The 11,145-nt window shown below is 37.2% G+C and overlaps 1 protein-coding gene across 1 annotated transcript in view; it reads left to right on the top strand.

The window, feature by feature from the left end:
- The first annotated feature begins 4,015 nt into the window (after positions 1 to 4,015).
- LOC107678960 (calsequestrin-1-like) overlaps positions 4,016 to 11,145 on the top strand; it is a 20,879-nt gene continuing 13,749 nt past the window's right edge. The window contains exon 1 of the mRNA XM_016474359.1: positions 4,016 to 4,379. Coding sequence (XP_016329845.1) covers positions 4,143 to 4,379 — 237 coding nt within the window. The 5' untranslated portion in view covers positions 4,016 to 4,142. The remainder of the gene's footprint in view (positions 4,380 to 11,145) is intronic.

The raw sequence follows: 11,145 nt of genomic DNA, 5'->3' as shown, positions 1-11,145 counted from the left end.
TCTCTCGCCGCGTTAAATCACTCTCCCGCTGACCCGACGCAAAGTAGAGCCACCATACTTACATTTAAAAGACAAATCATTATAATATGACAAGTATTCGTAAACTAATTTAAAGAGAATTCCAGTGGTTTACATTTGGGAGGAGAAAGGAATGTCATGCGCCCTGCAGTACTGCATCTGGCAGTAAAGTTGTTGGCGTACAATGTCAACATTGTGTGTGTGTGTGTGTGAATGAAATGAAAGGAATGAAATTTAAATCTGAAAAATCTATGTTGCATGTCTCTAGTACAGCTTACTGATGTCTCATTTCTCTGGTAATTGGCCAACCATAAAAAACAAAACAAAAAAAAACTTGTGAACAATGTCATCTGACTTGACGTTCAAGGCCTTTCATTTTATAATTGTGATCATTCCAACATGACTCGAAGGTGGCGTTATTCCCGGTATGCTTATCAGTGTTATTTGCCAGACTGTGGTTAATTAACTCTGCTCTCTGCTCGTGTCAAACCATAATTACCCACCCAATTAGGCCCGGAGCCGATCCACAGTTTAAGCGCGCCTCATCAGAGACTCCAGGACCAAAGAAGGCTGCTTGTGAGGGCAGATGAAATGTGAAAAAATGTGTAAAGTGACTAGCATTGGTTTTGTATGTTTATCTCATTCAGAGCTCTTGCATTTTTATCATTTTTGAGCATTCTGCCCTCCAAAAAAAATTATTTATGTTGTTTTTAATATAACATATATTAATTTGCCATTTCATGAATTGATTTGAGATTCATTGTTTTGCTTCTTACTCTTTTCTATGAAAGCATAGGGGTCAACCGGGTCTTGTGATGGTCAGTTCCTAAACTACTACTTAAGGTCCTTTGGATGGTACTTTGGATGACCCTTACCTCAAACAACCAGAGAGATTCAAACCAATAACCAACAGCAGTAGCAACCAAACACCAACTTCAGCTAACAGTCTGTCACGTTTGTAGTTGCCAAGCAACAAGATTCACCACAAAAAGATTTTTGACAGAGTATGAATAGAGGCATTGCTGGCCTTTTGTATCTTTATGAACATTTGTGACTTACATAATAAACATGGGCTGATGCAGAAGATGGAAATCTGTGTCTTGTAAGTCAGATTTGAATAAAGTGTCTACTAAGTTGTCTGTCTGTCTGTCTGTGTTTCTGTCTGTCTGTCTGTCTGTCTATATATCTATCTATCCATTAATCTCCTTTTGTATTTATTGAATAGTTTTCCCTCCAAATATAAACAGCATTTTTACCTTGCGATGTTATATGCTCATAATTAAACCGCACGGCTCTCTAGAGACAATAACTCTAACACAAAATACGCATCCAGTATCGACTGTACATTCATGAATGTTTAATACATCGCAAATCCAAAGAGAAGAGAGTATGAAAGCTTGGCGCAGTTTAATAAGGAGCGTGATTGCATGTCTTTATTTTATGATTTTGGCCACTTAAGCACAGCACAGTGCATCAGGCAATTCCTATTGTAATATTTGCATATTATATTTCAGTTTTATGGAAATGTCATTGGTGCATTAAATGCAAATTCTTGCTGGTGAGAATGAAGTTAATTGGTATCAGTGTAGTATTAACACCAAGTTGGCTTTTAATTTGCTCTTTGAAAGGGATTTGTAAGCGCAGTGGAAGAGGATTTAGATGCAGTGCTGACGGTGGCAGTCCGCCATGATGCCGTGACCCAGTTTGCTTTAACTCGATTCACACGCGTGCGCCTGCCATTGAGAGAAAAGCCAACTGGATTCTGGATGCACAGATGATATTTCCGTCTGATAGTCTGCTCCTCATATGCACAATAGTTGTCTTGTCATATGCTCGTCATGTGCTGACTTATCAGTTAATTAATTATCACAGCCTAGGGCATATATGCATGCATGCTCAGTTTGCTTCAGTCTAGCCTCAGGCTTGCCATGAGCATGCAAAAATACATGCAAGCACAAAGACAAAACAGCATGTCCGTGCAAATGAGAGCGAGACCCTGACATCCATAAATCTGACACATCAAAGCAACGTATCTGTGTGCGTGCGCCTCAGGAAATGCTGTAATGGGGAAGTTCTCTCCCCCTGTCACAAGACCGACTCGTTCACAGAACAGAGAAGAAAGAGACCCACAGAAGAACTTCTAAAAACATCCTGAGGAAGCACAGTGACTAAGAGAAAGTTGAGAGGGAGGGAAGAAACGGGAGGAGAAAAACAAGAGTTTTTGGACTTTGTCGATTTGTTAGGTTCTTTCCACAAATGCATCCCATTAAGAGCATTAAAAGCACAAATCACATGCTTTCTATTGCATTTGCGTGTTACTGTATGCAACATAAATTAACCTTTGAATGAAAAGTAGCTCAAATCTGTATTTCACCTTAATAATGAGGATTTCAGGCTGTTACTTTTCAGAGCTTTTGACTTTCTGAACAATTAAAATGTCATAACATATTGATATCCATTAATATTTGGAATTTTGTACTTTCATGTAATTAGACTATTGTGTGATTACATTTCTTATGTGTTAAACAAAATGTAGTGTTGACTGTATAAGCTCAAATTACTTTAAAGAGCTTTTTTTTTTCCTGAACCCATAATTTTTTTTTTTTTTGTGATAAACAAATTGTTTTGTTGTGATAAATTAATGTATCTAGGTTGTATCTACAATAACACAGAGTTACAGCTAAACTAAATCTGTAATACAGTAACAATGTATAAAAACATCTTCCATTTGTTTAAGTGTTTCAGACGTTATTTTGTGCCCTATTTGTGGAAAGTGCCATTCACAGACAGAGAGCACATGCTTGTGTGTCATCTGATGCTTCTGGAAAGCTCCGTTCCGCTGGATTCATTCTGCGATATCACTGAAAGGAACTGGTTGTGTGTGTGTGTGTGTGTCAGCAGTAGCAACCAAACACCAACTTCAGCTAACAGTCTGTCACGTTTGTAGTTGCCAAGCAACAAGATTCACCACAAAAAGATTTTTGACAGAGTATGAATAGAGGCATTGCTGGCCTTTTGTATCTTTATGAACATTTGTGACTTACATAATAAACATGGGCTGATGCAGAAGATGGAAATCTGTGTCTTGTAAGTCAGATTTGAATAAAGTGTCTACTAAGTCCATATTTTACTACGTTTTTCTGATGTTTACATGTTTACAAGTTCAGTAATCTCTTCCTCTGTTGCTCTGTGCACAGATTTTCCTGACGCTGTGCCAATAGTGTAGTCTTGGGCAAATGTTGTGTTTGCATGTGATACACACTGGCTCATGTGGTGGGGGGGCGATGTGTGTCCTTGTGAGAGCACAGTTGTCATAAAGTTTAGATGTATGGGGCATCATATGTCATCATATTCTGAATCTCATTCTGTGCATAAAATATGCATTCACAACCATGCATACTCATGTATGATTTACGCTTATGGATTTATCACTACTTTTATATTTACGCAACTGTCAGACACTTACAGTGCATTCATGTACATTCTCATAAGTATGTGAGTTCCCTGGGAATCCAACCTATGACCTCGAATAATTAGCATTGACTGGCATTGTTAGGCCATTCCTCCCTCTATAAAATCCTGTCACCATGTAGAGTGCAAGACTTTGGGAGTGTTTGCTTTGGCCAACAGAATCAGTGTGAAACTGGACACTTCACTTCAGCTGTGACCACGCAGCGGCACAACACACAGTACGGCATGGACGCCATCAAACAAGCATTTATTTTTAGCAAAGGTCAAAGCCCTGCAAAACTTAATATGGCAATGGAATCCTGTCGCCCACCGTAATACCTGTGTTTAAATGAAAGTACTCAATGCACGTCGATCGCTTAGGTTCTGTTGCTTCCATCAGGTAAAAACGGTCATTTCTAGTGCTTGACTGCTCTGGACTCAGTCCAAGTGTCATAACATACCCGTGTCCGGAGCGTCATTCCAACCCTCCAACCCCCACGAGGCATCAACTTGTGCATGTGTCTTATTAAAAGGGAGTGTAGAGAGCGAGTCCTGCTCTTCTCTGGGTGGTGCGCGCACGAATTGGACCTTGTTCCTAATATTTTGGCTTTAGTTAGGAACAAGGTAAAAATCAAAGAAATTTTAAACCTTTTCAAGTGAAGCATAACAGTGACATGAAGTGGGGTTGGGTGCTTTTGGGGGTTCTGCTAACTTTTGCGTATCTGTGCTGGAGCGAAAAGGGCCTGGAGTTCCCCGAATATGACGGGAAGGACCGCGTCCAACAGCTGACCATCAAGAACTACAAGTCTGTGATGAAGAGATATGATGTAATGGTCATCTACTACCACAAGCCTGTTGGCGAGGACGGCGTGTCCAGAAAGCAGTTTGAAGTGGAGGAACTTGCTTTGGAGGTGCGTGGGAAACGATGAGAATAGAACAATTGGGAAAGATCCAAATTAATGTATGAACTGACCTTTAGTGGACCATTGGGTGTCTGCGGAAATGGGGTTGAGGTAGGGTTTTGGAGCAGACTTGGAATGATCAAAGCTCTGCCGTTTAGCTGATATCTCTCTAATGTGGTCTGTGAAGTATTATTATACTAATAAAACATGTTAGTTGTCTTATGGGTTAGTTTCTTCCCAGGTGTTGTGCAATAAATAAAATAAAGGTTATTGTGATTCCATAGAAGAACCATTTTTGGTTCCCCAAATAACTTTTCAGTGAACCATTTTTTAGTGTGAAGAACATTTTAATAATCTAAAGATCCTTTTTCCACTATAAAGAACCTTTTGTGCAATAAAAAGGGTCCATGGATGTTGAAGGTTCTTCGTGGAACCATAGAGTCCAGTAAAGAACCTTTATTTGTAATCGTGTATGTGTTGATGTTTTTAGCGCGCTGAGGTGTCCTCTTACAGTTCAGCTGAGCTGCTGTTAGTCCCTCTGCGAGTTACCAGGAACTCTAGTGCACACAGCAAAAAGAAAAATCTATTAAGGCTTGAGTGGTTTTCTGACTCTTTCTGTCATTTATTTCATTTGCATCAGCAGTTTTCAGTCTTTGTAACTCCAAGGTCTCCCATCCCACTTGCACTGGCAATATCCGAAGCTCTCTCATACTGGCTTCGACATTTCCTTTTAAAATTATGATTGAGGTCAAACATTAAATTACCAGAAACTAGGGCTGTTAATGCAATAAAATATGTTGCTATATCTAGATTAACTCTCTAATATATCTCAAGAAAGTAAAGAATACCCATAGGTTTGCATTTACATAAAATGTATGTATTTAGCAGATGTTTCTATCCAAAGCGATTTACAAAAGTTAACTTACAAACTTACAATAGTTAAAGTTACAAAAGCTAAAGACCGCAGAAGGTCAAACCAATATGCAGCATTTGCTACTTTGTTACAGACGTTCTTGGCAGCAATCCCAAATGCTAGCAATAGTTGTGCTAGTTTTCCACAGTGATAATATCAAGCTGAACTTAAGTTATTTAATGATTTTTCTGGATGAAACGTACATGAAGATGTGATGAATGCATACTAAATCATATAACGTAACAACATGGACCTGAATATGCTGCTTACTCCGAATAATCATCAGTTACAGACTTTAGTTCAAGTAGATACCATATTTCATGATGACAATTAATGTAATGTGTATGAAAATCTATGATCCTAGGTCACAAATCTAAATCTTCACAACCCAGTTTTTGATACTTGAAAATGTTTAAATGCTTCATTGGCTTTTATTTAAATCATAATGCTACAATATTTTTTTTAATGGACAGTACTTCCATCAATCACAGCGTCATTTCAGTTTGCAACAAATCAGATACGGTGTCTGACTAAGGTCTACAGTATAATCCGAAGAATTAGTCATGGACTCACCTTTGAGACACTAAATATACATTTAGAACTTTATTTGAGAATTTAACTCCAATTTTTGGCCTTGGTTCTTCCCTTAAACTGTTGTGCCTGAAATAGATACAGTTACTGCCTGACAGCACTCATTTCACAGCCTCTTATTCCCCCTCAGCCGCTTAAATGTGTCTCTTGTAGCTTACAGTAGTTAGACAGCTTCATTGTGTGTTATTCCTGATTTGCCTCTTCATCAGAATGTGATGTCTGAAAACGCTGTGTGTTTAATCTCTTAAACTATCGCAGCTCTGTCAATCCGAGTCCCCACAGAAACTCCCTGCTAATGCCCCATCACTGAAGAGGCATTAGTGTTGTGATTTCTGGATGTTTCTCATGAGCTGCCACATTAGGAGACGCCAGTAGAAGTGAGGGCGAGTGCTTTCCCCATCTGACTGTGCAGATATACACTTAAATGACTCAGACGAGGGTTTTGAGGGGGAAAGTGGGTATATTTTCTGTCCTGTTTTAAATCAAGCTATGCAAAGGTTTCTAGGGAGTCTCTAAGTGATTCTTGGTGCATTTTGACCCTGAGTAACTGTCAAGTGGTTATGCAACTTTAAAATGCCTACCTCACAGTGTTGTGGCTCCAGGAACCTATGAACTGAGTCCAAGCTGCTGCTTTGAGCTAAATGCAAATATGCTGATCTTTCACCATGTTTTCCCTTGTGAAAAGAAGTGCCCTTAAATGTACTGAAAATGCACTCGCAGTGTACTTCAAATCTTAAAAGTATGTTCTGTATGTGTAGCAGGTTTACTCTGGTTATGTTTTGTCAAAGTAATAGTTACAAAACTTAAGACAACATTAAAATAAATTAAATAAACCACAGAATATAGAAATCCAACAAAATACATATCATTGTTACACGACATATGAGATATTATATATATATATATATTATAGGAAAAATATTATTTCTTCACCATTTACTCATATCAGTGAGCAATTAGATGGGAAAAAATGGCAAAACGTTAGAAATTAACAAATAAATAAATAAAAACATTCAATATGACATCACTTTTGCAGACCGACCTCACTGTTTATAAAGTTGATTTTAAACACATTTCAAACATTTCTCAAGCTATAACACAGTAAACATCCAGCACACCTGCAGAAATACACAGAGCACAATGAATGTTTGGACACACGCACTTCACTCTGCCCAGACAGAACGGAGAAAAATAGTAAGCTAAATCAGTCACGGTAAAGCATTCAAAATGCGATCATTCACATTAATTTGCATGACATTACAGCCTTGCATTACATTTAGGCATTCTTTATCTCATGAAATAATGCAATGAACAGAGCGAGAGAGAACACACCTGACCTCGTCAGCGGCAAATGTGCTGATAGCGCGCCACACGAGGTTGCACGACTTCGCCTGCCCCTCCACTCCTGATGGTTAATGATAAACAAACATGGCTTGCTGTCCTCAACAGAGGCTCGAACCCGAGGCTTGGCTTGAGCTCTGAGTTCAACCCCCTCATTGCAGTACTACATAGAGGGAGAATAACAGAAATATAGGAGGAGCTGGGGAGGTGGAGGGATGCCGGAAGAATTGCGCAATGACTGCTGCTTATAAAGGTTTTTAATGATGATTGACAGGACTGAATGATTAGACTCCTCCCAAACCTACGTTTAGAACTTCATATCATGTGCATCACATACGTGCCAATCATAATATAATTTAATATAAATTTTAACTATAATACAACACATTTAATAAAATATAATACATTTAATAACAATTAACATTAAATTAAGTGTCTGAAAACATCACATTCAGTTCACTATAACAAGTAGTCTCTTTAGAGCACATGCTAACGTTGACTTCTTTTTCACAAGGGTTCTGATGATTTTTTGCAAATCTTCAGTACTGTCTTTAATTACAGTCAATGTTTTACCAGTGGCAGATTCATTTTGGAGGTTGTTCGAAGTTTAAAATTGACTTATATGTGTCCTCTCTTCTGTCTTTGACCTCATGGATACGGTTTGAGACGGTGCGTTTCTTGTGACGTCAACAGTTAGTCAGCGGACAATGATTATACATTTAATAACAATTAACATTAAATTAAGTGTCTGAAAACATCACATTCAGTTCACTATAACAAGTAGTCTCTTTAGAGCACATGCTAACGTTGACTTCTTTTTCACAAGGGTTCTGATGATTTTTTGCAAATCTTCAGTACTGTCTTTAATTACAGTCAATGTTTTACCAGTGGCAGATTCATTTTGGAGGTTGTTCAAAGTTTAAAATTGACTTATATGTGTCCTCTCTTCTGTCTTTGACCTCATAGATACGGTTTGAGACGATGCGTTTCTTGTGACGTCAACAGTTAGTCAGCGGACAATGATTAGTGCACCTATTGAGATGAATGTGAATGCTAATGCAGCTCTCTACAGGAATACTTTCTTAGACAGAGCTGGGTAGATTACTTACACATTGTAGTCCATTACTGATTCCAAATTACATGACAACAATTGCAATTAGTTGCATAAACCATTACATTACACATTTTATAGAATAAAATCAGACTACTTTTTGATTACATTTAGATTACTTCTGACCTAACTCCGGGAATTGCTATGCATCAACAGTTTCCGGATCTAATAAATTCACTGCCAGAATAGCTGCTGCTATCTTGGGGTTTGTCTGTTAGCGGCTAATTTTAGCTCACATTCAGCCGCTCTGTTATTCTGTTGCTCCTTCTGTCCTTGCAAGTTTTGAATTCTTTCTTCTTGTCCTCACTTACCACGTTTTTGCTTCCTTTTCTTTGTCTTTGCCCATGCTATGAATTCAAGCCAAACTTTGTTTGAGTTTAAGCTGAACGTGTGCCATCTAGTGGATCTGGCTATTGATAGCGCTGCTAATAAACGCAAACACCTCATCAAAAACTCACTGTAAAATACAGTGTTCATTTCTCAAGTCGAAATGTGGAAGAGAGTTGTGTGCTATGGTTTATTTTCAAGTGAAGCACAGAACAACACTGCATTCTGTTTCACAAATGCATTATTTATCATGTTAGACAGACTTTATTTGAGTCTGCCAATAACAAAACTTGTTGCTCATGTTACACAACATTGTTACACATTTTCACTAAAAGCATCTGCTAAATGCATAAATATAAAATGTAAACCCACTGAGATGCTTCATCTTCTCCTGATACACAAAGACTTCTATTTTGTTTTATTGTTTTTGACATTATAAGCTTCAGCGGTTTGAGTTCAAGGTCCAGAAAAACGCAGAGGATGTTAAAAAAAAAAAGTTAATTCTGACAGAAAATGTAAATTCCGTTATTCTGTTATTTTTGGTCAAACACAAAAGTAAAATATTTGGAAGAATTCTTACTTAGCTCTTGTCAAACAATGACTGTTCATAGTTGTCAAGGTCCAAAAGACCAAAAAAAAAAAGTGTTACCCTGAAAGTAACCACAGTTTTTCTAACCAAAAGTAATCAGACCTGCTCTTTACCGCCTGTATTTCTTTCACAAAGCTGAGTTCTCTATGAAGAAACATATTCTGTATTTGACCTTCGAAGTTTCCAGAGTCAGCCATAGTTTTAAGATTTCTGAGAATTCAATGAGATGCTAAAAACTGAGTAACTAAAAAAATTGCTTTTCAATTTAAACGACTTTACAGCTCAAATAGCACTCAAATAAATGGTAAAATTAATGCAAGTGCCTTAAAAAAAAATATGAACTCCACATTTCTGGCTTGATTTATTTTTATTTTATTTTACATTTTTATTTTAAGAAAAGAAGTGATTAATCAGAATGATTTTTCGTGGTAATCAACATAATGTCATAAATGCTCCTATAAGCTGTTGAGCCAAAAACACTCAAGTTCCAAGCTAGTATGATTATATTTCTTATATATAAAGACATCAGAATGCGTCATCACTTGCATCTGTTATTTGTTTCAGCGGACTGTGTTTATCTAGTGATGCAATTGGTTTATGCAGAAGTCCAGGTAAATCCTAGGTTACGTACTTTATCCTTGAACTTGATAAATCATCCATCATTCGTGCTCTGAACTAGTCGTGTTGTTCTCTTGATATAGACTAGCTGTGTGAATTTTTCATAGCCACCCAGTGGAGTCTTACATAATAATCTTTGTGTGCTTCACGGCACATATGACTTATTAATGCGGAAAATACATGCTCACGACAGACACAAATATAGCTTTTTGCAGCTATATCTCATATCAGACAGTCATGGCTGTTTTATTCCTCATCAAGGGGATTCATAGGTAGAGAGACAATATTGTCTTATTATTGTGCAGACTTTAATGATATTCAGTATACAGTAGGCCATCATCTCAGTGTTTATGAAGGGCTCTCAAATGGCTTAAAAGGATTGATCATTTTCAGATCAGATGCAGTCATGAATTACATTTAAAATGTTTAATGCAAGAAATAAAATATCTTTAAAAAAATCAAGGTAAATGATTACAAGGAGGAATTATATTCTTCATTATATACACTAAATATCAATATTTTAATAATTTGCATCAACATTTTAATATCTCTCCATATATACTTACATCATAACAGTTTAATTAATAAAAAATACATTATATATATATATATATATATATATATATATATATATATATGTGTACGGGAAAAATCATTGAATACCAGTTTTGAACTGATTGGCAGAATATAAAGATTTTTAATAAAAAAGGTGCTGTGCTATATATATATATATGATGCTATATCTTTAAGACTATATTTTTTAAAGAAATTAGCTGCAGTCAGGACAATTACATAATTCCCCTGTCAGTTATGTCATCAGTTATGTGCACTTTTAATAAAAAAGGTGCTGTGCTATATATATATATATGATGCTATATCTTTAAGACTATATTTTTTAAAGAAATTAGCTGCAGTCAGGACAATTACATAATTCCCCTGTCAGTTATGTCACAGACTTTCTTTTAACCTCATGCTCTCACCCGCCGGTATAGTTCCTGTTCACATCTGCATGTGAGTCTTCATATTCATACAGCTATAAACCAGACAAACTGCATGCATCTCGACTCCATCGGGGCTTTATGAATGAGTAATCACTCATGAAGCGCTGCTTCACATGCTTCATTATCTTTCTCTGTGTGTTTCTCTTCATTGCTGTGGAGAGCGAGACTCACGCAGTGGAATGAGGAGTTCATATCACAGCTGAATCACACTCATAAGAGCACTTGCATCTCGCAACCATAGACTCCACGCAGAACATCTGAGATCCACTGCCATCCGCTGCTGC

This window comes from Sinocyclocheilus anshuiensis, unplaced genomic scaffold (assembly GCF_001515605.1).
Source record: "Sinocyclocheilus anshuiensis isolate Anshui unplaced genomic scaffold, SAMN03320099.WGS_v1.1 scaffold2040, whole genome shotgun sequence".
Taxonomy (NCBI): domain Eukaryota; kingdom Metazoa; phylum Chordata; class Actinopteri; order Cypriniformes; family Cyprinidae; genus Sinocyclocheilus; species Sinocyclocheilus anshuiensis.
Note: the sequence above shows the minus strand (reverse complement) of the source record. Positions and strands in the feature narration are given on the sequence as shown.